The sequence below is a fragment of the Meleagris gallopavo genome, chromosome 9 (genome assembly GCF_905368555.1).
Source record: "Meleagris gallopavo chromosome 9, MGAL_WU_HG_1.1, whole genome shotgun sequence".
NCBI lineage: Eukaryota > Metazoa > Chordata > Aves > Galliformes > Phasianidae > Meleagris > Meleagris gallopavo.
Window position 1 is genome coordinate 11,897,890 of NC_139412.1, and position 27,867 is coordinate 11,925,756.

The 27,867-nt window shown below is 41.1% G+C and overlaps 2 protein-coding genes across 3 annotated transcripts in view; one reads left to right on the forward strand and one right to left on the reverse strand.

Moving 5' to 3' along the window:
- LOC100548043 (vascular endothelial growth factor receptor kdr-like) overlaps positions 1-25,176 on the forward strand; it is a 120,763-nt gene extending 95,587 nt beyond the window's left edge. The window contains exons 22-30 of the mRNA XM_085230389.1: positions 298-395; positions 1,256-1,378; positions 1,486-1,597; positions 6,370-6,469; positions 7,033-7,138; positions 8,815-8,939; positions 9,178-9,256; positions 11,478-11,572; positions 20,045-25,176. Of these exons, the coding sequence (XP_085086515.1) occupies positions 298-395; positions 1,256-1,378; positions 1,486-1,597; positions 6,370-6,469; positions 7,033-7,138; positions 8,815-8,939; positions 9,178-9,256; positions 11,478-11,572; positions 20,045-20,255 (1,049 nt within the window). The 3' untranslated portion in view covers positions 20,256-25,176. The remainder of the gene's footprint in view (positions 1-297; positions 396-1,255; positions 1,379-1,485; positions 1,598-6,369; positions 6,470-7,032; positions 7,139-8,814; positions 8,940-9,177; positions 9,257-11,477; positions 11,573-20,044) is intronic.
- Positions 1-27,867, reverse strand: part of LOC116216936 (uncharacterized) — a 245,225-nt gene that overhangs the window by 146,915 nt on the left and 70,443 nt on the right. For both annotated transcript variants that reach the window (XM_085230395.1, XM_085230394.1), the window contains exon 3: positions 19,358-19,487. In XM_085230395.1, the coding sequence (XP_085086521.1) occupies positions 19,358-19,487 (130 nt within the window). The remainder of the gene's footprint in view (positions 1-19,357; positions 19,488-27,867) is intronic.

Below are 27,867 nucleotides of genomic sequence, written 5' to 3' on the forward strand. Positions count from 1 at the left end.
TGTCCCCAGTCTCTTCACACACTATAAATAGTTCCCCTCTCTTTTATCCCCAGATATTGTTTTCCCCATAACTAAATGATGTGAATAATGTTAAATTGAACTCTTTTAGCCATCTGGTCTGGCTCTAGGTCAATGATGCCAGAACTGTGACTTTGGTGAAGTCATAGCATTTTATACAACTTGTGAACCTAACAATTCTCAGATGCAGGACTGGGATCATCAGTGTGGCAGCAACACCAGTGCCCAAAAGCTCTGGACTGCTGCTCTAGTGTTCTGCTCGTCTGTGGTCTCTCCTAGATGCTGAAGATCTGTACAAGCGGCCACTGACTTTGGAGGACCTGATTTGTTATAGCTTCCAAGTGGCAAAAGGGATGGAATTTCTCGCCTCCAGAAAAGTGAGTTCATCAAAACATCATGGTTATCTGACGTGAAGAAACTCAAATAGCTTTTGAGCCTGTGTAATCTGTTATTTGATTTTGTAGTAGTGTTGGAGATCACCTTAGCTCTAGTGGTTAAGCAGTCAGTAGCACTGAAGGAGCTCTGAAGGAACATCTGTCATGTTCTGGGCTAGGAAGGTGTGACTACAGACTGTAAGGCCATTCACAGAACTGACTCAAGCAAATGCAGAAAGTTTATGTGGAAAAGTTCTGGTGTGGTCACTAAAGTGCTGCTGAATAAGGGAGAGGGACTACACAGCTGTTTGTTGAGCACGTCAGTTATGGTGGAGACTATCAACAAAGCTAGCACATCTTTTGATAGGAAAAAAAAGTATATTTGTAACCTGTGGAAAGACTTCTTTTTTATAAATGAAATGTAGTACATGTACCAAAGTATGAACAAAATTGAGAGCTTGGACTTAGAATGAAGCTATGTGGGTAAGCACACAGAAATTACATGAACAGCAATTGCCTGTGTGAAATGACCCTGTTCTCACACATGCTCATAGGACTGCATTTGCAAATGCAGCTCCTGCTGCTTTTTGATCTCTCCTAGATTTGCCAAACAATAATTAACTGGAAAATAGCACTCCCTTAGTCTCATCATTACTATGAACATATTTCATACAGAAAAAATCTGAACTGCAATACTTAGTTTGTTCCCCAAGTTATTTTCTCCCTCTCTTTAACCTTCTCACAACAAAAACACCTTTTTGGATGTCTGTCCATCTCCAAAGGAGGTCTCATGCTTTCAGCCCTAGCTGTGACCTGCTGTCCAGGCAGACCCCATGATGTTGCCTCTCTTCATTCCCTTGCAGTGCATCCATCGGGACTTGGCAGCAAGGAACATCCTTCTTTCTGAGAACAATGTGGTGAAGATCTGTGACTTTGGGCTAGCCAGGGACATTTACAAAGACCCTGACTATGTACGGAAAGGAGATGTAAGTGGAAAAAACCTAAATGCTAATCTCAGACCTTTATTCTCCTAGGACTTGAGCAGGTTGTTAACAACAGTTCTGGCAATGTGTTGTGTCTTTTGCATTCGTAGGCAAGACTTCCACTCAAATGGATGGCTCCAGAAGCAATTTTTGATAAAATTTACACAACACAGAGTGATGTATGGTCTTTTGGAGTTCTGCTATGGGAAATATTTTCTCTAGGTAAGAATGTTTTTTTTTTCTCCTAGCTGATGACTCTATGGTTACTATGAGAAACTTGACAAAAGATAGTAATGTGATGTCATCTTTCTATTTCAGTTAGTACAATTGCACAGTGCATATCTGGTATAAAATAAAGTCAACAAGAACTCCATCTGGCAAAGTGCATGAAAGCAGCGAATACAGGGGAGCAGGGGCAAGAACCAAACAAAATCTAAAACCCTGGACTTGACATCTGTAATAACTGTAACCAACAGAGCACAGAGATAACACAAGCCTCAAATACCAGGAGTGAAATATTTCTTTGAGAGCAATGAAGAACTTTCCCCATCAAACTGTATTTTCCCTTAAGCTCTCTGCTTCAGGAAACCATGCAGCCCAGAGGTTGCAGTAGATTGCACTGCTGCTGACACAGTGGTCTGATGTTGCTCGTGGTAGACCAGGAAACCTTGAGGAGTTTGCCCACATTGCATTTTATCTCAGTCTATTATCTTTCCCACAAAAACTAAGTAAGATTTTAAGTAAGAAAAATGTACTGGCAACAGCTGCCATCAGGTTGACATGAGAACCAGTGCTAGAGTCTGCTTAAATCATTTTGGCAGCAAGCAGGTAGAATGCATACATTTCTGGCCATATTATTTTCAAGCCACAAAATTTTTGAAGGGATGGCAATACTGTTCTTTGTATAGATTTAATCTTCTGGTGCTGTTAGAAGTCTCAGCTTCACTGAGACCTGGTTACTGTCCAGTAGATAAAGCCCTGAAATGTAGACAAGCAGTCTTACAAGGAGTTGGATTTTACTGCTCTCAAATTCTCTTTATGGAGTAGCAAGACTTGTTTTCCTGAGGGAATTTAGGAATGTCAGCTCTGCCTTCTTAATCAGCATTTGCAGACAAAAGAAAACAAGCAGAATTGTCAACTTAAGCTTCTGAATTTGAAAGCAAACTGTAATATCCTACTATCTTTGGTCCATGGATCAATTGCAATTAATGATTGGGCTCAAGATGCCAAGTCCAGATCTGAATGCAAAGTCCAGAGGTGTTTGTAACTCAAAATTTATTCAGGGTTGTTTGCAAAGAACACAACCTGATTTCAGTCAAAGTCTTTGATTTGGACTTTCCTCTATTTTATATCAGCTTGCAAAAGAAAGTTCACACTCAGTGGTTAAAGCAAGTGGCAGGTGTTGCTTTCCCCCAGCCTAGCTCTTTTTATTTACAGGTTTGTTACTTTGGTGTAACACTTCCAGGACTCTGTAATAGGATCGTGCTGTGTGTGAAACACCACAGAAAGATGAAACTCCAGAAGAGCTGGCAATGCCCCAGTTTTAACAGAGGGCTGCAGGAGATGCATCAGCATCAGCACACAGAGACATGCACAGGGGGGTGGTCTCTCAATTGGGTGTCTCCAAGGAACCAAATGGACTGCACGCTGGTGAATGGCAAAGACGGCATTTTACAGATGTCAACTTTGGGTCATTTGGCCTTCAATATCAAAGACTGATTTATCTACTGATTGTAGAAATTACAATTTTTTCACTGAAATTCATTTAACCACTTGGGGGAAAAAAAAGAAAAAGAAAAAAAAAGCACATATATCTGCTTTCTTTTCATCTTAGATAGCCTTTTTTCTTAATGAAGGTGCTTACTTGGGACAGCAGACTGTCCTGTTCTGAATTTAGGGAAATCTACCAGCTTCTTCCAAGGGCTGCCATTTGTAGAACTGCTGCCCTCACTGTGACGTGGATTCAAACTGCTTTCCTCAGTCCATGGCATAGACTCAAAACCAAGTCATTTTCTCCTAAGAGGGTTTTCATTCAGATCATCCAAGCATGCCTGTGGTTTGGCACCACTCACATCTGCAGCTCACACAATAAATATTTAATTAAGGATTTGTGTCACTGATTGAACTCTCTTATATAAAAGTTTTACAGATATTTGAGAGCCAGGGAAAGGAAAGTTCTTTGTCATTGCTACAGGGCATGCTTTAGCTTCCACTTACAACTGCTGTTTTTTACAGGGTCCCACAGACTTAGCACCGTTGAAAAAAATACAGCTTCTGACTAGCAAAATGCAGAGTTGGTTTGGACATGGGTCCTGCCAGGGTCAGCAGCTGAATGAAGCATGATAGGCTTCCTCTTGACAGGCTGGCAGACTGGGTCTGCTTTGGTGGCATACAGGGAAATCAGAACTGGAAAGACTGTGTATTTTAATCTGGGGCTGGGTTTGCATTGAGCTCAGCATTATGTAAATGAGTCAGCACACCTCATGTCAGGTAGTGCCAGCGATTCCTAATAGATCCTGAAGGCATTTACAGAATGGCAGTGTCCCTTGGAATTTAAATATGCACTGTTCAAAAGGTAATCAAATGTAATTATGTAAACAAGTAGTGCCTGGTTGTATAACATCAGCAGCTTATTATCCTACTAAAATAAAACCAAGATCAAAAGAGTACTACTATATCAAATGCATGCCACTTCTTTGAGCATTTTGAAACAGATTTCCCCCAAGGAAAATGTAATGTTTAGATTTTATACCGTATGCCTCAGCCTACATTTCTCCTAAGCTGCCTCAGCATCTCATATCCAAGTTCTGAGGTAGTCTAGATGAAGTATAATGGTGAGTGGAGGTGGGAAAGGGAGATTTCCCTGCTTTTGAGATCTGAACTGCCTTCAGCTAGTAGGAGGCCAGCAGTGGTCAAAATATAAACTAACAAAACATTTTGCAGTCATGATTCAAGGCAGTTTACTATTGCATTCCCTGCACTTGGTCTCACGAAAATATTGCATTTGCTTTGATTAGTGATGTGACCATGAATAGGTAACTCAAATTGACTTACTTGACTTGATTTACTGAAGGAACTGGGGCTGTTTAGTCTGGGGAAGAGGAGACTGAGGGGAGACCTTATTGCTCTCTTCCAATAACTGAAAGGTGCTTACAGCGAGAGTGAGGTTGGTCTCTTCTCACTGGTGACAGGACGAGGGGAAATGGCCTCAAGTTTCACCAGGGTAAATTTAGGTTGGATATTCTTCTTTACAGAAAGTGTTGTTAAGCACTGGAATAGGCTGCCTATAGGGAGGTGGTTGAGTCACCATTCCTGAATGTGTTTAAAATCCATTTGGATGTGGTGCTCAGGGACATGATTTAGCAGAGGATTGTCAAGGTAGTATGGTTAGGTTGCAGTTGGATTTGATGATCTTTAACATCTTCCTCAACCTGAGCTATTCTATGATTCTATGACAGATCAAATGGAATTCTCCATCCTTCCTCACTCAGTTCCACTGCTTTATCTTCAAGGTTTCAGTCCCAGTCAACCTATACAGATACAAAGACAAGCTATGGATAGGTCAGGAGATGTACAAATGGCAGTTTAGTAGCTTGGACAACAGTCAGTGCTTCCAGACCCTATACCTATCCATGCCATTTTCTTAGATTAACTGTGGATAAACAGTGTCACAGTGCCTGTCTGTCCGCTTAATTGGAGAGATTATGAAAGCTGATGGAAGCATGTTTAGAGATCTTTGGCCAATGAGTGATGCCATGTAAGCTGAACATTATATTAGCAAGTTATTATGATCATAATGACAGAACAAAGACAAAATTAGGAAGGAAAATTAAGATGCAAAGCAGAAATAGCTTCAGGGAATACTCTTGACACTGTGATCTGATACTTGCACATCAAGGAATGTTCTGTGCCTCCAAACTTTGAATGCCATCAGAGCCTATTTGCTGTGTTGAGCTGCCCTCTTATGGAGTTCCCTGGACTTCTATCCCTGCATAGTGTTGCAGATTGAGCGGTCAGATTCACAGAATAGAATAATTCTAGGAACAGTCGCATTTTGGAATCCTCTTCTCTGCTTTCCTCCAAAAGATTTCTGCTGTGCTTGTGGTACCTCCAAGTGCAAAGCACTCGGTGATGTTTCCAAACTGGGGGGGAAATTACAGGAAATAAATACATAGGAATGCTGTAGACAGTAAATCATATACAGATTCCTCGAGGGCTGGATGCAGATCCAGATTCCATTCAATCCTCTTTGTTAAGACTTGATTAAATTTTCTTTCAAATTCACCATCCAGCCTGTAGAATGCCAAAATGAGAAAGACAAGGGCTGAACTACAGGTAAAGCTTTTGCTGAGAAGGAAGGGGAGAAACATTACAGATGTTTCAGGTTTATCTCCAATAGGTTAAGAAATTTTTCAAACTTCAGTACAGACATCTCTCGAATTTTACCTGTGAGGTTCAGATTACTCAGATGCCAGGGCACTTCCACAAATTATATGTCTGCTTCTGCTATTTATGGTGCATTGTAAAGTACAGGTGTCATAAAACAATGATCATAAGTTCTGATAAGCCCTTTTTCTCTAATTAGTTGCAGAGAACAGTACATTCAATTAATATATATACTTACTCCTCTGAAGATAAATGAAATCAGTCTCCCTGGAAAACCATACATAACTAACTGCATGAAGTAGAAATCCCTTACCAAGAGGTTATCTGAAATCTCAAACTAAAAATGTTTATTTCTCTTCTGCCATGTTTTACCTTGGAGTGATCCACCCTGTGTTACAAATTCAGAGGAGACTGTGTGACTGAAACCTCTAAAAAGAAGGAGTGAGTCTGTAATGGGTTGCCAACTGAAATGTTCAGACAGTTCCTGGTTACAACTCCTTCTTTGCTCCAGCCTCTTTCACTACAAGACTCCAGACGATCTCATTTCTCAGCAGATGTCACCAACTTGTATTTCATTCACTAAGCACCCTCCTTACATTTCCCACCAGGTGCCTCTCCATACCCCGGAGTGCAGATAGATGAGGACTTCTGCCGACGGCTCAAGGAAGGAACCCGGATGAGATCACCAGAATATTCTACTCCAGAAGTGTAAGAGCTCCTGGTTTTGTATTGAGAGATGCTGCACGTCATTTAAGTATCACAAAGGAGATTATAATAAGTCGGGGGGAGGAAGGAGACCTCATCAGATGATAGTTGTATTTTGCATTTTGTTTTCAGTAAACATTGTAGTTGAGCATATGTTGGATCTCCTGATAACACAGATAGTGAAAGGCCATGTCAGCTCAACCTCTGCCAACAAGAAGATGAACAGATCTCCCTAAGTTTGTTGTAGTTCATAAATGTAAACTCAGGAAATTTTTGTGTTCTGGCATGCATACTATGACTTATTTCAGCAACATCAGTAGGGCCTGTCAGTCAAATCAGTCTAAAGCTAGGTGAGAATAAAAAGCCTACAGGCTCTTTTGAAACAACAGATAGATTAAAAAATGTTCCATGTGAAACTAGAGTAGAATTTCAGCACGTGGAGATTTGAACACATCTTAATCCGAAACTGTCCGAAAGAGGACGAAACAATCAGTAGCAGAAAAAAAACAGTTTGGATACAAAGATTGTGTCATTCCATTTTTTCAATACCTGTGGTTTTTATCTAGCTACCAAACAATGCTGGACTGCTGGCATGGAGTGCCCACAGAGAGGCCCACCTTCACTGAGCTTGTAGAGCGCTTAGGAGACCTTCTCCAGGCCAATGTACAGCAGGTACAGCAACGCAAATATTTCTTCAGTGAACACGGACCTATACAAATGTGTGTGTGTGGATATGTATGTGCCTGTACACAAGTGAAGACTATGCTAAGCAGCAATATTAGATTTGATTTCATAACAAAGGTCACAAGGAAAATGGCTGCTGAAATGGGTAAAGAAAATGTTTATTATTCAAAAGGGCTTATATTTCAAAACTAGAAGTTTATCCATATCTAGTAAGAGAAACTTGCAGTACATTAATTTTAATTTTGGCTCATTTGCCCCTTAGAGGAACAATGGTGCTTTACCTCACAAATAATTTTAATTAGATTTCAATATAGTAAACAGCTAGTTGGGCTGAACTGTCTCAACTTCTGATCTTATGTTCATCAACGCTCTTAGGAGCTTTAAAAGGATACAGTGTGAATCTCAGAAAGTCAATTACATAATTATTAATTTCATAATAGTTAACCACTTTCCTTCCTCAGTGAAGACAACCTGATCCACTATGTAACTGTCAATTTACAACTCTCCTCCCGCCCTTTCCTGTTTGTAAATAAATTTAGTGAAGCCAAGTTGAAGAGGGCCCAGTTTGCAATACGAAGAGCTTGTGAGCTTTGTGCTGAAAGTGAAGTAAATTAAGGAAATATAAAAATCATGATAAGGGAATAGGGTACTAAAATGGTTCAAAAGCAAAGGAAAATTTGGACAAATAGTTTTAGGGCTTGGTAATTTCTGATGATTTCTGCAGTGATGTAAATGACAATGCGGACCTTATTAATATGTGAACTGAATTGCATTAAACTTGTGGCACCAATTTCTTGTAAGGATGAGAAATAAAATCCTTTCAGGCTTTTCGAAGGACTGGCTCTTCTTAAGCTGCAACTTCTTAAGCTGCAACTCCTTAAGCTGATAATATGCAAAAAGTCTCCACGTAGGCAATATTATTTAACCATATTATTTAACCAATTCCAAATTCTGTTAAAATTGTGTCAGCCATAAGGACTTTGTGTCTTCCTGCTGCTTCCTTCCTCTTCTAAAATTCTTTACTTTGGATTTTGATGTCCCTAACACTGGCCCCTTGAAATTCCCAGCACAATGACAATGCAGGGTATTGCTTTGAGGAAGGGTAAATCAGTGAAATTCCATTCCCCTTCACCGGGGCAGAACAGCCAAGCATCTGGAATGCAGCAGTGATCACAAGGAAATTGCAGCAAACTCACCAAGGGCACTGCTGTGAAAGGCAGCAGAGCCAGCTGCTGGCTGCACACCCACTGACCCCTCTGTGCGCCTGGCTCTGCCATGCCATGTGTGAGGGATGTCTACAAGAGCTGTAAGTGCTGTGAGAACTGGGGGGGCAATAGCTCAGACAGGTGCCTGGAAGAGAAAACAGACCAACTGCAGATGACCACTGGGAAGTTAGAGAGTTTTCAATCTTTTTATGTCACTGATTATGCAAAGTGAATAATTTTCCTCATACAAAGCCTTCCACACAGTAAGTGTTGTATAAAGCTGCACATTCTAACTTCTATGTGTTACGAAGAACATTAATGATTGCTCTACACAACTAAAATAAAAAATAGTCCTTTCCCAGTGTAAAGCCCTGTATAATATGGTAACTTTTAACATCTGAGATGGAGGATAAAATGGCATTACCAGCTTTGTGTTCTCTTATGCTAATTATTTTATAGGATGGTAAAGACTATATCCCACTGAACATTACCTTGTGTCCTGATGGAGAGCCTAACTCCAAAACTTGCCCAGTGGAGGAAAAATTGAACAACTGTGTTAATCGCTGGAGTGCAGTGGAAACTGGGTAAGAGAAATACATGTCTGAGCACGGGTGTGAGGGAGGGGGAGATTTGATGTAGCTGGGTTGTTCTCAGTGTGGCTGTTCTAAGTGAGTTGGACAAAAATATTTGTCAGTGTTGTTTGTTAGTTACAAGAGATGACAAAGAAAGACTGGGATGGGAATGGAGCTGTGTCAGGGCTACTAGGTGAGCTACCAGCATCTGCCTGGGCCTCATTCCGCCCTTCAACTTTCTGTCTTTCAGCAGCAGCAGCAAAAGGCGCCCTCTGAGTGTGAAGACGTTTGATGAAGTTTCAGTGGGAAAGGAGAAGGTGATGCATGAGGTAAGCAAGGTGACTGTGTCCTTCTCCACTAGGAACACTGACCGCTTGGCACCAACACCAAACAGTTATCGGAGTGTTTGAAATCTCTTTGGTCAGAAAAAAGGTTTAAATCAAGGGGAATATTTGGCCCAAGCATCTCAGACACAGGTCTGTGCGACGGCAGAGAGGAACCTGCACTTACTTTGACAAATAATTTAAAGAGAAGCTCCTGTGTGAGTAGACCGACTTTGGTCAGGCTGCAGAGCTTTTTGTTACAGCCAGACAGGAACATATCTCAATATTCGTTTGTTTTTTTCCCCATAAGAAAATGGCAGCTTACTGAAACTGAGCCTTTGAAGAAAATGTCCCAAGGAGATTCCGGCTGGCTGAACCAGGCAACAGCTGGATGGTGAGGGGGTCAGTTCAGGAGGAACTAGACCAGGATTCAAACAGTGGCTTTCCTTGATTCGAAGGGCTTTAGCCTGCAAGTTCCCCAATCTAGGTGGGCATTCTTATAGATAACTTAGTGGCTCTTAGTGGCTCTGCATGTGGGAGGGTGTTGAAAGGTTTCATTTTCACTCCAGTGGAAAACAGAGATTTGTTTTGTTGCAGAATTTGTTGCTTGGCTTGTTGGCTTCCCCCGAAATTAAGGTTCCGGGGTGGAGTTTTTTTCTATTTTTTTACTTCCTTATTTAAACAAAGAAAACAAAACAAAACACACAAATTTGCTCAGGTAATAATCAGCTGCAGCACATTCCACTTGCCTCAGTGACAGATCCTGTGCACTAAAGAGAGACCTTTGTAATGCGTGATTGAAGCAAGTAGAAAGTAGAAGAACTTGGGTAGAAACTGAAGAAGGCATGCACCTTCTAGGAGCAGGAAAAGAAAAGAAGAATGTGTGCAGCTACCTGCTGCTGGGGACAGCCCAGCACCCTCAGTCAGTGCTCCCTTGGGAGAACAGAATTGATGCTCACTATTCCCTAGCATTCTGCCGAATGTAATTTCTGTGCCTTTATCAGTGCATCTTCAGGGATTAGGGGCTTAGAATTTCCTCTGGTTCCCGCATCTCCTTATGCTGGATAAAGATTTGTTCCTCAGAATCATGTGGAGATATTTAGTAGATAGATCTGGTGTCAGAAAGAGATTTTTGCTGCCAGCACAAGTGTTACTTTCCTAAATGTTCTTTCTTCGTGGCATTTTAAAGCAAGTCCTTACATGGAGGGAGAAAAGTTGTTTTTTTAAAAAAGGGTAATGCATTAACAGATTGGAAGTGAATGTGAGATATCATTGAGAATCTTTTGAAGAAAATTATGGTATGATCTACTTTTGAACTAAGTAAATGCACTTGGATTACTACAATTATCTTAAATACCAAGGCATTAATGCTGATTAGGCCATTATTTCAAAAAGTTGCCCAGGAACTCTAAAACTCTACCACACCTTCCTGCCATTCTGTTGATTTTATGTAGTATCTTGTTAAGATTTTTTTTTTAACAATTTCTCTGTAAGAAAATTGAAAAGGAACACTGAGATAAATTATTTCTAGAGCATGTTATTTTAAGGAGAAATAATAAAGATAAAAGACAGAGAAAAATCCAGGCTAGATAGCTGCATAATCAGGACCAGCTGGCTGAAAACTGATAATAGTGGCCCTGATAAGAGAAAATTCAGAAGAATGGGCTTAATTTCCTATACCAACTGGACATATCTGTGTTAAGCATGTCACTAGATAGCACGCAATTGAAAGTTTCAATGCAAACATGTGCCTTGCAGGTTGATGGCTGGTGTCCAGCTCTCCCTGGCAATGCCTGTGATCTTACAAATATGCAGAGAAGCTGGTAGCTCCTACAATAGTTCCAGTTCACAAATATCAACATATAACACTGCAGTAACACATCTACAGGTGGTCACCTTCCTGTTAGTACCTCCCTGATAACCACGTGGACAGGAAGCTCCAACCTCGGCAGGCCACAATGAGGGAGAAATTGGATTCTCCTGCCCTTGTTTTGTCTGCTCTGTAACTGGAGACGATTTTATGAGGTGAAGTTCTGGGCCAAAAGCTGCATCGTCACAAAATAAAAGAGCTAGAATTTGCTATTTTTACTAGTCCTTGGCTTTCCTTCACTGACTTCAGTGCTGGTTTAGTTTGATTTCCCCACACTCTCCCCTGGGTATACAACTTCTAATTTCAGAGTCCTCCATGTTGACACTCTGCTGATGTTCTCCTCCTTTTGCTATCCAGGAGTCAGACAGCGGGATGGTGTTGACATCAGATGAGATAAAAAGTCCAAAGAGGCTGGAAATCCGCTCCTGGCCTTATGGGATCATGGCACTCGCGTGAGTACTTTTGATGCATTTCTTTTGAAGCCAGTGTTCCATTCAGAAAAATGCTTCCAAAATTTACAGTTTTGTTTCTGGTTTCAAAAGGAAAACATTTACACTTTCTAAACAAGTTAGAAGGAGAAGCAACTCCGGATTTCAATACTGTAACAGAAAGGTCATGGTTAACTTATTTTAAGATCAAGAAAACTATGATATGAACTGTTTCCCGAAAGAAGTTGAACATAAAAGACACTTCTGCGTCTCTGGAAGGGATGCAGCAATGCTGTATTTATACTACAGGAAGGTTAATTAATGTGAAAAAAGTTGATTCTTGTGATAAAAACGAAAACTCATTTCATCAGCTTTGAACACATAATGTCTCATCAGCCAACTGAACTCCTTTTGCCAAAGTAAGCCAAGTTGCTTTGCAATTATAAGTCACATTCAAAAAACAGAAGAGCACTCTCTAGTGAAGCTGATTTCTCCTGTTCATGCTCTAATCTGCTAGGACAGAATATTCTGCTCATGACAAATGGTAAGAGCAAAACAACTTAAGACATACACCTCTACTTTGGCTTTTTCCTGGCTCCTTCGTAGTGTTCTCCTTTACTGGTGGAACAAAGTTTGGAAAATGTGAATGATTAATCCAGAGAATAATGTTTATTATTATACCAGTAACAAAGCTCTATCTAATTTTAGATGCACAGGACTGGCACCTTTGCAATTGGTGGGATGTGGGAAAAATGAAGAAGGAATGTTTAGTAAAGGACAGTTTAAGCACTACAGATTTTTGTAAGGTGCACTTACCAGTGCTGTGAGTTCTTCATTTGCTGTTTCACAGCTGTCATGACAGTCCTCCAGAGAAGACTTTAATCCTACCATCTACATAATCCTATGAATTGCATTTTTGTTGTGTAGTTTACAAGTGGAAGCTGTGCCAGTATTTGCTGTATGTTATCCACTCATGGTACAGTCCATCAGAGAAGAACAAAAGCAGATGATTTCTTAGCTAGTAGTTCTTTCTATTTCTGTAACAGTCAGGCAGAGGCAGGAAGCAAACCTAGCAGTGAAACTGGTCTCCATTTTTACCTTTGTTAAAATGAATAATAGCAATAATAACCCATGTACCGATTCAGATGCCAACATGTAGAATTTCAGAGACAAGTAACTCAAAATATTGTTAAAAAACAATTCTAGAGCAAAGTATTCCATACTATTCAGTTAATTAAGCTAATTGTAGTTTAATTGAACTGCCTAGAGTTTCCTCTGAAATCCGTTGATGAGATTGTTGGTTTCCTCTGCATTAAACTCAAAGATTTTTCCCATCGGAGCAATTTCTTGTTTTGTGTTGAGTCACAGTTTGTCACATTAAAGAGAGACAACAGATGTAAAAAAGGCTATCAAATTCCTGTATAGTATGGGAGAATTGGTGCACAGTGAGAGTATAAAAGTATTTCAAAGGAGGTATAATTCTGAAGAAGCTTGCCTTGTCTTTTCAGACCTTAAAACTACATATTCCTATATGAATACTTGATGGCAAGAGACAAGCAGAAAGTAGAAAAGGGGAAAGGTTGCCTAACTAAGGGTAAAGAGTCGTGCAGCATTAGTAGGGAGCATTCAGATGCTGCAAAACATGAGTGTGCCCTTAGGAGCCTGCTGCTCAGCAGCAGTGTCTGCAGCACACACCCTGGCACAGGACTAGCAGAGGTTGGGATTGGGGTTCATGTATCTGTCCTACGTACACGCTGAGGGGATTTCTGCACAGTGCAGTGCATTGCTATGGAAACCAAATGGCACTAGCTCTAAAAAAAAGCTGCTCAAATGTCAGGAACTGTATTGCCACATTACTTTACCTGCTCTGATTCACCTCTCTGCTGCATGATGTCATGCTGACACAATTCCAGCACATACGCACACAACACACACAGCCTCCCTGGTAAAATCTGACCAGGAGATTTCAGCCACCTCTGACTGCACTTCCCCTACTGCTTTTCCACCCTTGGGTATGAGGGAACTGGGGAAGAGCAAGGCTCTCTCTTCCCCTTCTAAGCTTTCTGCTGAGAACTCAACATCCAGCCAGATGCAGAAAGACAGAAATCCTCTAGCAGTCTGTTTTTTCAGGATTTCCAGGAAATCCCTCTGAGCTGCTGTCAGGTGAATGGGAAGATGTTTTTCCTTGGCCAGACCTTTCACTGAGTGTTTGAGGTCCAGCTATTTTGCCAGCTTTTTTTTTTTTTTTTTAACCTTGCAGACTGCCATTGGCATAAAGAACACTTTTTTACATACTTGCAGAGCATCTCAACATCCTCTCATTTGAGACATGACACTCCTTGCCCCCCTGCACTGCTAACTTGGAAAAAAAAGCCTCAAAAACGTGGAACGGTCTCCAAATGTCTAAGAAAGATCAGAAAGGGATTCTGGTTTAACAAGGGAGATAAAGTTGTTAATTGTGTATGTCTCCCTCTCAAAAACAGTTACCCTGGATCCTTTTCAAACAGTCTTTCTTTTATAAAACAAAACTGTTCAAAGGCTTAGCATGTTTTCTGAACCAGGATGGCTACATTTATTATTTTGCCAAAACCTTGTTTTATTTATCTATCTTCTATATTTCTATTTGTCTTATCACTTCTCTGACAAGTTTAAAATTTGGCAACACTACACACCATAGGACGAATCTTCAAGGTGAATCTGATGGGCCTGGGACTGCTGTTGAGCTGCACTGACCATATCTGAGCCTTAAGTATCTTAGTATGCTACTTAAAAATACTGCTGCAGTGCAAAGCTCAGAAAGGGACAGAAGGATTGACCAGGACAGTGGCACTGCAGCTGACACCCAAGGAAGTGCATCCAGCCCAGAGGGATTTAATGATATCTCTGGTGTCAGGCTTCATCTGACAGTGTTAACAGGGTACCGCCTAGCACTGCTTTCCAGTTCTCCCTGAGACTCTATCATCAGGTTATTGTTTAAAATTACAACTTGATATCTGCTTAGCTGTCCTCCCTCCACCCTCACCCTTCTTTCTCTCCCAGCCCCAGTTGCTCCATAATGCTGTTTCTGGCACTGGCCAGGCTCCACAAGGCTCAGCTGACACTGAGCACTGATGCTGTACCCAGGGGCCATTGCTGAAGGCTCTGCCTTTGTCAGAGCCCAAGTGGACCTAAGGCAGATTACCAAGATAGGAACAAAATGTTGCTGTGCAGGTGCATCAGACATTTATGTCCAGATGCAAGGTGTTCAACAGCAATGCATCCCAGCTGATGTCTTCTGATGTAACAGAAAAATGAGGCATGGAAATACTTTTACTCCACAGCAGAACTTAGTTTCAGCAGATTTTTCATCTGTGATGAGCGCACTGAAACAGCAGAAGTACTTGATGTTGTGTCATGTAGAACACTGCACAACGACCCAATATGGGCTCCTCAAATGCAAGGAGCTTTGAGTCAGTACCTCCTGGGAGAATTATGTAAAGCCCAGTTTTCGTAGTATCACACTATATGCTTGTAGCAGCACGGACTTCAGCTTGGTTCTAACTGCAGTGCTTTTCATCTCACCACCTTCTGAGTGCTGGAGCTAAAGTCAAAGGCTTCCAGTCTGGGTGGTTTGAATTTCAGAGAGGTGACCAGCCTTGTGAGGGGGCATACACAGAGTGGGTGATTTTCTCCTGTTAGAACTTTATTCTAGCTGTGCTTTGTGGTTAGAAATGCTTCAAAACAATTAATTCTTGATTTTAATCCCTTGAGCTTTCCTTGCCAGCAGTTACTGATTGCAGTGGTATACAGCCAGAGGGGTCCCAGGAGTAAATTCCTCTGCTGTTGAGGGTGTCTTAAAGCGAACAGCAAACAGACAGCAAACAGCTATTAGAGGAAGAAATAACCCTTTCATTTCTTTCCACGCAGAAAAAGTAAAGCAAATTAATCTCTGGTACCCTGTGCCTCATCAGACACCTATGAAAGCTGTTATAGGACCATGAAGCTCTCACATCTCATTATGAGATGCAGCCAGGAGACAAACTGCTCTGCTTGGCAGTGCCCAGCCCAACCTCTCAGCTTTCCTAAAGCATGGCTTCCAAACAAGCCCAGGATTTCCACATAGATGCAAGTGTCTATTAATTTCTCCTACTGAAGGCAAGATACTTGGGCACTTGCAAAGCAATAAGAGCAGCTGGGTATAAGTGCTGTCCTTGTGCTGTCAACCCTCAGGGACACACGATTTTCTCACAGCCATCTCCTTCCGTGCTCCTCTTCAAGTCACTGACCCTGAGATTTGAGCTGTTAGAAACTGCTGCCCTCTAATATAGACACAAACAGCCCCACTGATGCTTTGCCAGCATCTTGGCAACTACAGTACATTTCTAACTCTGACCAAGAAGCCTGGTTCTTACAGAAAGGTGAAAAATTTTCATCAGTTCCCTCTGACCTTCTCATTGTTACAGCATTACCCTCTGTGGTATTTTCCAAACAACTTTGACACCTCTATAGAAAACTTTAAAAAAATATTGTGAAAGATTACTTAATACTCAGGCTAAGTTTTTCTTCACCTGCTTTCATTCCTAGACTTTTCAAACTTCATCAATAGCAGAAAATCTGACATAGCACAGTTAAAATGGTACTGAAAAGATCTCACTACCCCACCACAGCACCACACCAAAAGGCATTGTTCAGGTTGTGTCTCAGCCATGGGATTTGCTGACAGCACTGGGGCCTCACACAGCCCCTTCACGTGCACAAGGTCATGCTACAAACACAATCACAGACAGCAGGCTTCCAGTTAGTGGCACTGGGTCCATGAATCCCATTAGCACCAAGTCTATCCTAGTTTTGGTTTTAAATCTGACAAACAGCACTAGCTCCAGGCTCACTGTAGAAATACATCCCAAAGTGTTGCAGGATTTTCTGGTTGCTATGAATGTCATTTTTAGTTCATTTGCTGCTACCCATTTGCATTCTTCTCATCTTTCACTATTGGTTCCTCCAGGGCTTTCATAGTGTTTGTACTTCTTCCATAAACCTCCCTAATTTGCAGGTATCTTTCTGAAAGAGAGGAGTCAAGTGCTGTGCCCTGCGGTCTCAGTACTGCCAATGAAATGAGGCTGAAGCCAGCTCACTACATCTGCAGTGTGTTTCCCCAACCAATACTGCATACAAGTGTGCCTATTATGAAAGAGAGTCCTTTTGGTTACAAAATCAGTTTAAGGATAGGAAATGGCAGCATTCAGGTTAGATTTTTAGATTTTCATCTTTCCCTGTGCCCTGCCAGAAACAGTACATGCTCTGGGAAGGACAGAAAAGTTTTCAGGTTGGTCTTTGTAAAATGTGATCAGCCTGGATCAGTGGACAGATGTGTTTCATTGATGTCATACCTCATCCTCACTGTTTCACTGACTGTCAAAGCATTGGCACACCTCATCCTCACTATGTTTCACTGAGCATCATAGTGTTCACATACCTCATCCTCACACTGTGCTGGGGGCAGAACACTGACAGCCACACAGAGCTGGATGGCACAGTCACAGTGCTGAGCAGGTTTACCCAAACTGAACATCTCCTTTGTCACTTCCTGTGCTGCAGTTTTCAGAAGTTAGGCAAAATCAGCATAAGGAGATACTTTAGGGGCAGCGTAATGCCAACCCAGCAGGGCTGAGTCAAATAATGGCTAGTTTCTAATGAAATTATTTAATTGCATATCCACTACTAACTTTTGTAGCTACATAATTGTGTGATTAATCTAATGACGTCTATCAGAAAATATTTATCTGTGGACTCAGGGAGAATTCTTCTACCTTATCCAGGACAGTACGTCTGGCTCAGGGCACAGAGGGGTTTTTGCTCCCTGAGGCAGAGCATTGAGCGCTGCCAGGGGCAAGGCATAGCTGCACTGACTGATGTGGTGTGGCAGTTCACATGCAAAAAATGAGATTTCAAGGATAGACAGAAAAGAGAAGCTGCAGTCTGGTTTGCCAATATACAGTCCATGCATATGTACATTTCTCTGTGTCTGAGCACAAACAGAGCAGATTGGAGTGACAGGAAGCATAGAACAGAAAAGGGAAAAATGCAAAGACACTTGCATAGCTTCAATTTAGAAAATGCATTTAGAAAGAAAGGATAGTTTCTAAAGTTAATTGCATTTTGCTGTGTGATAAGATGCCTAATGACAAAATTTGCTTCCAACCTAACCCATTAGCTTTCTGCACTCCTTGAGACATCCCTTGGCCTCAAGGGCAGAAACCCAACAGGAACACTTGTTGGAAGGCTGCGTGGTTCTAAAAGTTTCCCACTGTGTAGCCAAAATAACAACATTTCTGTTCTCCAGCGCCCTGAACTACACAGGCTGGGGCCAAATTACACAGGTGCTTCCAAGCTTTGCCTTGTCTCCAACAACAGCTTTAATACCTAGCAAATGAGAAGCCAGAGACTTAGATTGTGAAAGCAGAGCATGGCATGTTTCTGTTGAAGCTCTCAGGGTTACTATTTATTTTAGAATTTGGTTTCAGAGCCCTGTGCAAGTCTAAGTGCACAATAACATTGGCTTTAATCTATAAACTGTGTCTTTGCACTTAAGAAGTCTTAGAACCCAGATTTATTCTGGATGTGCAGGAGGTGGTGGGCTGGCTCTTACCTCTCTGATGTCTGTGTTCAGCTCCTCAAGACCCAGCTAGGGACACAAACATCCTGTGTAAAGCCAGCACTGCATGCTAAGACCAGGCCAGCCACAAGGCAGCCAGTCTCCCATTGCAGCTGGCTGAGACTGCAGCAATCTGCTCTGCCTGAGTCTGGCTGCAAGCCTATTATTGCTAGCCTCGTGCACTGGGATGCACACAGCATCACCTGCTGCACAGTTCTCTAAGAAAGACCTACAGGGATGGATAATTTACAGATGGACAAGCTCTTACATGTGATTGTGGACATATTTCATAAAGTAGTATTCTACTCTACCAATGCGCTGCACTCATGACCTTTCCAGAATTAGCAACATTTTAAATGAAGGCATTGGCTCTAATTGAGTCACTCAGACTATTTGCAGCTGGTAGGAAAACCAAAGCACTCGCTAAGTTCCAGATTCAGAGGCAGGGTAATACAAGTCCTAGAATCACAGTGGCATCACCTGGCAGGTCTGAGCACAGCTGCATGCTGCAGTTCTGTCCTGCCCAGAACCAGTTGCTCCTAGGATTGCAGCACTTCTCTGTACTGCATCTGCACAATACAACAGCACACATAGATCCTGATCTACTGCTTCCACTGCTCATTGTATCTGCCCCTTGTCTTCAATTTCTGTATCTGTCTCTTTGCTATTGCTTTATGTTTGGTGGAGCAGGAAATAGTTTCACTTTCTTTGAACAGCATTCAACACTCCCAATCTCTGATTATCTGTTGGGGACTGCAGTCACTGAAACAGTACAGATAAAATAAGTGTAATGAGTCACACAATCATGTGATGACTGTTGACTATTTTGGTTTGATTTAGTGTGATTATGAAGTAGCATTACTCTCTTTTAAACAAATCTGTAATACATGCTCAAAGTGCTTGAGCACTGCCTAGTTCTGTGTCTTCCAAGGCACACTCACAAATCAATCTGAGCCAAGATGTGCAACATCATAACCAGTCTTAAGTCATGAGAGACTTACTCTAGAGAGGTGCATGTTAACGGTGTGTAAGCAAAGAGAAGAGGTTCAAAAGCCATTCTCAGGTTGGGATTCTTACCCAATTCCTAAATTATCCAGCTCTCTTCCAAGAATTTCTCAAATGGAAGAAACCAGGTTTAACAAAATAATTTTTAAGGCAGCCTACAACACAAGTACCTTTTTTTCCACAATGCTTGCTGTTCCTCAAGGTCACCTTGTGATACAAATTCTCCCTTGGGTTCTTCCACTTTGGACACTGAGGTTGCTCTGGTGATGTAAGCTGCCTCTCTCCCAGCACCTGAATCGCCTGTAATAGGAGGAGATAGTAGAAAATGAAACTTTTGATAGAATTGGTTACAGGCCAGCAGCTGTCACACTGAGCATCACTACCACTTGGTAGTGTGCAGCTTAGGAATTTTACTGGGCTAGAGAATATCAAAGAGATCTTGCCCTACAGTGCTTTTAGTATCATTTAAAATTGGAGTCTGATATGATTATTCATCAATTCATCCTTTATTACAGTTAAAGAAAAGCCATAGCCATAGTCTTCAGTTCTGCTTTCTGAAAAATCAAATATCATAAAGAGTGTATTACTGCATGTATAAGACAGATGCATTTATAACTAAGACATATAGAGTACACTGAAAAATATAAAGCTAACCAGAGAGGGCACTGGGACTCCTAGCTTTACTCCTGAATCTGCTTACAATACACCTAATTCTTAAAAAAAAAAGACAACTTATAGGGAGCTAAAGTGTTAAATTGAAATGCTTTATATATGTATATGTTTATAAATAATTTTGACCATGAGTAACACAGATAAAAACCTATGGATCCATATGTCATACTGCTTGTTCTCTACAGGCGGCGAGCTGTTAGCAAGAGCAAAGAGTCCATCTTATCTGACCATGAACGTGAAGCTGTCAAATACCTGCCCGCAGTGCAGGTTGAAGAGGACACCATGGACTTCCCACTAGAAGACTCGGTGCTCCTTCCTATGGATCCAAGCCTGGAGTGCCACAGCCCACCTCCGGATTACAACTCTGTTGTGCACTGCTCTGCACCCCCAGTGTAACCAGTGCTGGTGCAGGGCCTTCGGTGCTTCATTTGGCCATGATGGATTCCATAAAAAGGCTGCGTGCCAACAAAGGGGGAACTCAGCAGCACACTGGTTCTTATGTTTCATCTGGCACATCTCTGATGTGAACAGAAAATCTTTAAGAGCATCCCTTCTCTATCTTTAAAGGCCTATTGCAAAATATGTGGTAAATTAGAACACTGCCTATAAGAATTGTTAATAGGAGCTGTAACCCGGAACTGCTTCCATCCTTCCTCCCTTAGCAGGGATTGTTTATTAACCATATTTTACACCGTAAGTCAACAAGAGTCACCATTCACGATAGCTGTGACAATATTGATCCTGCTGGTCCATCTTAGGGGTTGCTTGGTGTGAGGCTGGAAGGGATCAGCTGTTAATTACAGCCATAAACTCTAATGTTTTGTTTTTGAAGAGAATCCAAAAATTAAAACATTTATCTTAACTTGGGAACTCACCTTCAGTAAATGTTTCTAGAATATTTTGAAATCCAAAATATGTTTATTACAATTTGTGATCTAACAATTTCCACTGCCAAGAGGATCCACTCCCCAAACGACACAGCAGAGAAGCAGCCAGCATCCATGTATATATATATACATATATATGTATATATATATATATACAGTGTTGTTAAATGTGATGCCCTGTTTTCCCTCCTTGTTCAAACAGCAACTTCTTTAACATTATGCAATAGGGAGCCATGATGGAGATGCATCTGTAGTGATTGCAAGGCATCAGCACTGCATTAAGTAAGAACCTTAAGCTTATGCAGGAGGTATTTCCCAGCACATGTGCACATCTGTGTGAATGTGCATAAAATACTCATCCACAATATGAGAGTGACACATGAACGCACAAATAACCTTGAGGCATCAGCAGTGTAGCAGCATTTCTCTGTTTCCTTTCTGAACACAGATTATTTAAAATTGGGAAAAAAAGCTCTTCCTTTGAATTCTGTGGCAGATGCCCAACAGTTTGATCTTGGAAATACCAGCCCATTCTCAGCTGTGAGCATATGTAAAACACACTTGTCTCCAGCTGCTTGCCAAGGTAAATACTGCTACGATATGCCATGCCTTCTGTATCTAAACCCTTCACGAGTGCTGCAAAGATTTTTGGAATCCACTCATGCCAGTGTGAATGGATCACAAATTCTCACATCTGAGAAATTCAAAGCGTGTTATCCTTATGCAAAAGCGGCGTGCAGCAGGGACTGCTGGCCTACAGGTGTGCACACCAGCTCCCACGCACACCCCGACCATCCTCACAGCAACCTCAGAACCAAGCCACTAATCCTTGTCATTTAATGTGCTGGGAAAGAACCAGTGCTGACACTAGAAATCTAGGAGGGGATAATGCATGGAGTTTTCAGGTAGAAAAAGCAAAGATAAAAAAGATGTATGTTGACAGCCGAGCCTATAACTTCCTAATACAAACCCAGACCTGGATATGACTTTGTACAGTTTATTTCAAGGTCTGCATAACCCTTGCCTGTTCTTTTTTAGAATTGATACTCTAATTAGACTTCTTTAGAGAAAGAAATTTTGTTCTTAACTACAAACTAAAATGATTACAAATTAATTCTTTTCTAATTCTTGCCAAACAATTATTTTACCTTGGTGAAGACAGCCTAAACGCTCTTGCAGCAATGAAGACAATATTTCTGGAAGACAGGTTACAGTTGGTTGCATTGAAATAAACAGAAAAAGCCTCAGGTATGATCAAAGGGGAAAAATCCCCAAAGCCCATGCCATCCTAACTGTGAATGCTAAAGCATCTGGTGGAAGGGCTCTTGGGAACCATGTCTTGTTCTCCTCAGCCTCAGATTTGAGCTGTTTAAGAAATCACCTGCAGGAGCCCATGGGCCATTGCTCATAGTGAGCCTGGCAAATAACTGTGGTCTGTAGTTGCTTTATGGCCATTTTTGCACTTCTTTGTATGTTAGTGTCTATGTATGAAGTAAAGTTGGTCAAGTAACAGAATACTGGGAAATAATTCATCTGATAGGTCACAGAAAGCTCACTGAATCAGTTTTTCATGAAATAGGAAGTTATTTATAGCTCTGATCAAATAACAAATCACTTATTTGGAAAATAATTTGTTCAGGTGGCAGAAAGAAAAAGAAAGGTGCCTATGGTTTGTCTGGCTCTGCTGTTACTGGCATCAATCAGCATGAGGTGGTTTGTTGTTGTGCCTTGTTGTGTAGCAGAAGAAAATGACAATGTTTTAAAACCTCTGCTTATAAACTTTGAAATAAGCACACGTAGGAAAAACAAAAAAAGTGCAACTCTGTTCTCAGTTTTAAAAAAGATTGGGAAATGCTGCTGTTTGAAGTGCCTTCTTCCAAGAGAGCCGAGCACACTGCCTTTCCTCCTTAGCAGGGATGAAATGTTTATTTTAAGTTGAAGGTTTTTCCCCCTATGGTAACTGTAAGAAGCAAAAATATTACCTAAAAGTATTACTGAACATACGTGTTTTCTATTTTATTTACTAATATTTTGTCTTTTTCTCTCCTCCCTTAATTTAATTATTGTTCTTTTCTTACAATGATGTATATAGTTTACCCAGTAGGAAAAATGTAGTGATTCATTTATATGGTAATATTTGTAACATTTTAGTCAAAAGATGCGCAGACATAGCAGAGTTAAGGATCTTCATAAAGCATTTCACTGACACTTGCAGGTTGCAGCACTCAGTGGTGCCAGCTCACGGCGGTGCTCTGCTGGCCCTCGTGTCCCAGCTCTCACTTGCTTTCCACATCAGTCAGTTTCAGTAAGGAAGCAGGGACCTCCAGGATTCCAGCAGGTTTAGCTCATTCCTGAAAGTGTCACTTTGCAGCTCAAGGCAAAGGGGAGGGATTTCCACTGTTTCTGTTTTAACTAAAGGCTGGTGTATCAGCTAGAGCATCAGAAGGAGCCAAGTTGTCTAAGTGAGGTGACGTTTAGTAGTTTTTCAGATGTCTCAGGGATTCTTATTCAGCTCTTATTTGTCGCCTGCCTTTTCTAATCTCACTGAACTCAGTGGAATCGAATATTGAGAAGTATCTTTGTTTCCTTAAAGGACCCCACTGTCCTGTTTTTCTTCTTGTAACTCTGTATAATTGGGGCAGAGGAGCTTAGAGCTCACAACAAATGTGCTCTCTCCTCCCAGCAGCCTCCAGCCATAAAGTCTGCCAAAAAGTGCCTTCCCCTGTGCACTATGAGCAGCCAGGTGGGTTTGGCAGCCTGGGCCCCTACTTCCTTTGCTCTACTTGTTGTCTGTGTGCTGGTATTTACCCATCACAGCTTGATGCTTTCCTCTTTTGAGTTAGGTCAGATATAGAGCCCATCTCACAGTGGTATTTTGTGCATCCTCTGTTCTTGCAGAGGCTGAACTAGACACACTGAAGTAAGCTTTTTTCCCACATCAAAAATGTTTCCAATATAGGCACAGTTTACTCTGATGTGCCTGGAAGCATCTCTGTATCCTTCTCTGAATGAGAGAAGCTTTTTCACTCTTCTAATTTTTCAATTTTTGGTGTCTGTAGAGAGATGAAGTTTGGTGTCTATCTATATGAGCCTCACCTTCCTCTTAGAGCTTTCTCAAACAATTTGATTTCTCTTTGGTTCTTACAAATTAACCCCATCAGAAGGGATGCCAGGGTGCTGGGCCCACACCATCTGCACAGGATATCAAAGAAGGCCAGATAAAAACGTAAAGTCTTTCTGAATAACGAGCTCAAACAAAAACACTGACACTTGAACCCCCTGAATGCTGACGATGCAAACATTCACAGCTGCCTGCAGGCATAGCTGCTCTGCTTAGACATTTCACTAACATGCTCAACTCTCCAGGCATCCAGCCTGCCATCTACCTAGGGCAACCTGGAGTGGCCAGGCACTTCTTTCCTTGCATTTATGCATTGTATACTGTAAAAATGCTTATCAATATGTTAGCTTGTAACTGGCCAGTAATCAGCTTATGACTTTGCTTCTCAATGACCCTTCATGTTGAGCACTGGTTCTGCCTTGCCATGCACCATCCTGCTTTACAAATTCCATCTGGCTCAATCCCAGCTGAAAGGATGTTTGGGACCAATGTCTCTAGCTGTCACTAGCACCAAATGGGTGCTGCCAGGACTCAGCAGCAAATAGGAAATAGCTGTACAACAAAGTGAGGCATTATCGTGTGTTCCTGAAACCAGGAATTGGCCAGGATCACAACTTGGATCTATTTTTTTCTTTTGATAAAGTGAATGGAAAATACAGAAGGTAGCAATGTTTCTTTTGTCCTATCCTACAGATAGTAATGACCAAGACCTGTGATCCATTTTCCTGGTTTTGTGCTGTGACACATAAAAGAAAAAAGGCAGAAAGAATTTTGGTTAAGTACCAACCTAGCTAGTAAAATTCAGGGAGGACTTCTGGATTTGATCCTATCAAGAGTCAGTCACTGTATAGGATATAAAGGTTCAGCACAAGCACTGACTTCTTTCTGTGATGCATGTGTTGGTTTCATATTTTCTTAACATAGACTGATTCACTTGGGACCCCAAGCAAATGCAGTGCCCTAAGGGCATTGGTTGTAGGAAGACCTGTGTGGTGTGCAGTGAGCAGTGTTCTGTTGTCCTGCTGGCAATCCTGTGCCACAAGAGCCAGCACATACTTACTGCTCCGGTCATTTCTTCTTGGATCTTGAGCTGTCAAAGCAGCTAGTGAAAACTGGGGAAGCCCAGTAACTGAGGACTCAGAGAAAATAAACTAAGTGCCATGTAATACTCAAAACACCAAGGAATGTATGTCTGCCCTGTTCCTGTCTGTCTGCAGAATGTATGCACTGAAAACAACGCTTTCTTATGTAGTCAAAAAATGTACTGTATCTATTAACCAAAAAAATAAAAAGATTCTATATTTATACAGCCCAAGGCTCCTTTGTGTCATCTCTTGGCTTGAAAAGTGTTGTCCTTGAAGCAGAATATAAATAAATAATGCAACAGTTTGAGGGATTTTTACAAGGCATAGATCTCATTAATTTCTACAGAAGGTTCAACAGTTAGGACATAAACCTGCCAGACTGTCATTGCCTGGAGGTATCTAACTGCTACATTTGTTTTAAAAAGTCAGGGATCTGGGAAATGGCTGGCCCAATTTGCTGGAGAATCTACAGATCTAGCTGCTGCCAAAAACAGCCCATGAAAGACAGAGATTGCTGTCTTGTTAAAAAAAATCAACGGGACTACTAAGGCAAAATCAGAGTTAATGCTTTCTGAATGAGATCCAGCTTCTCTAAAACACGGAAGCGTGTAAATATATGAAGATAATTTGCAGAGGATGGTGGGATTTGGAGTTTGCTGAGCTTCAAAATTTTAGAAGCAGTGCTTCATTTAATTTACCACAATTACGTATTTCCCTATACAGAGGGAAATCTCACTTGAGTGAATCTGCACTGCTAAAATACAGAATATCCCATGCTCATATTATCCCCAAAATAGTTGACTGCAGCAAGCATGCCACTTTCTTTACCATTGGCTACCTTACCGTGGCTAATCTTAGTGAAACACGACTTCCCACCCCTCTTTCCGTTATGGTGGCACAGCAGATAACTAGTTGCAGAAGAAATTTGATATCTCAGCAAATTTTTACATACTGACAAATACTTACGTCTTAAAATAAATACCATTATTAGTAGGGAAGCGTTAGCATTTCAGAGCCAATCTTCCATAAGCACAGTCTTACAGGTTATTGTCTGTGTGTTTCACTGTCACATTAAATACCATGAAGCACTCAAGTCCCTTCAAACATTTTAAAGTTTCTTTTTGTTCACTGTTCCAAACAGTCCTAGAAATAAGTGTCTAAATTATACATGTCATTTGAAATACAGCAATCTCCTTTCATCCACATAATGAGCAAGAACATTCTTCTCTGTAAACTATAAAATGTTTCAGTTACTTACATAACACATGAGTCACTGAATGCTAGGCCTCCTTTAAGGGGAGACTAATGTATTAATTGGTAGTAGGAAAGCATACAAAATTAAATCTGATTTCCTTTTAGCACAAATTTGAATTATCAGTCACATACCGATTGAGTTACACTTGTGCAAGGTACCCTGTTTTGGCACCCCTCAGAAAATAATTTGGGGTAAAAAAGGGAAAAAACTAAAAATCAGGAAATATCTTTTCTCTTAAGTCTTGGCCAAGGTACATAACTTCTATGTCCCTTTTGGCACATACAACATAAGAGCTCTTTGTTTTTACAGCAGCAGCATATAGAGATGCAAGACAAGAAAATCTCAAACTAAAGTAACAAAACTTGGTGGCATGAAGGGACAGAAATCCTGGGAAACAACAGGGACTATGAAGAGGAAGATCTAGGAATAGGATGAACAGATTTTTCCCATGGTCACATAAGGAAGCTAAGAAGAGAATACAGATTTCCCCAGTCTCCAATCATGTCCTTTTTCTTTCCCTAACATTGTGAGACTTAGGAAAGTTTGTAATGCACACAGGCTCTGCCAGATGTGGAAAACCCTGTTATTTTTATATGGCCAGTACAAAGCGAGGCCCATAAGCAGTACAGAATAATTTTGTCTCAAAACCTACGAAGTAGCCAAGTCTTTCCTAGGATCCCAGTGTATACTTTATTGCTAGCTATTGCATGTTTAAAATGGCACACTCAGTGCCTGCTGCAGATCGCACTGTAATGAATTTGCTCTGCGTAAAGCCCTACAAGGGCAACAAGTAGAGCTCATATTTTGGACAGTGCTGAAGCCGTTACAATGAGTTGCAATTTTTATTAGGACCTGATGAGCACTCGTTAAAACTGAGAGAAGATAAACTGTTCTGTTTAAACTACTTCCTTCTGCAGGCACTCAAGATGCAGACTGCAGGAAATCTTAGTTCTGACACTTCTCCTCATCTTTCCTTATGTGTCCAATTCAAAAATTCATAGATTGTTTTACAGAATTTTCTTTAATTTGATGCTATAATTGATTTAACAAGATTTAATTTTGGGGAAGTCAAAGCAAAAAAGCATGTGGTTATTTCAAAATACAAAGCACTGAAGAGATAAACAAGAAACATGCAGAGGAACACAGCTAGTTCCACAAGAAAGGCAAGAACAAAATTCAGCAGTGAAGCATGAAGGACCTTGCAGCATAGAGATCAGCACAACTAGAAGCACTCTCTGGCAGAGGAGGGTTGTTGAGAAGTCTGGTTCTGCTGCCCTAGGGAGAGCGGGGCACTGGTATTCCCATCTGAGTGCGTGGGAATGACACTGTGGATTAAACTCATCACTTGCATATTTTCTGGGGCAAACTGTAGCCACTCACAAAGACTGATATTAGTCATTAGCTAATCATGTCCACTGTGAACTCATTCTTTGTGAACTGTCCATTTCCCTGAATTTCTTTCAAGATCACATTCTTACCATAATCCTCTGGAAAAGCAAGTCTCTGAAATAAGATCAAATAACTAAAATCTTTATTAAAGGTTTTTTTTTAAACTAAGTTTTCTCCTTTGCAGATAAAATGGAAACATTATTTCTTTCAGGTCACCACAGGGACAGAGCACTGTACATCTATCAGTAACACCCTATTCCTTGTCAGAGTC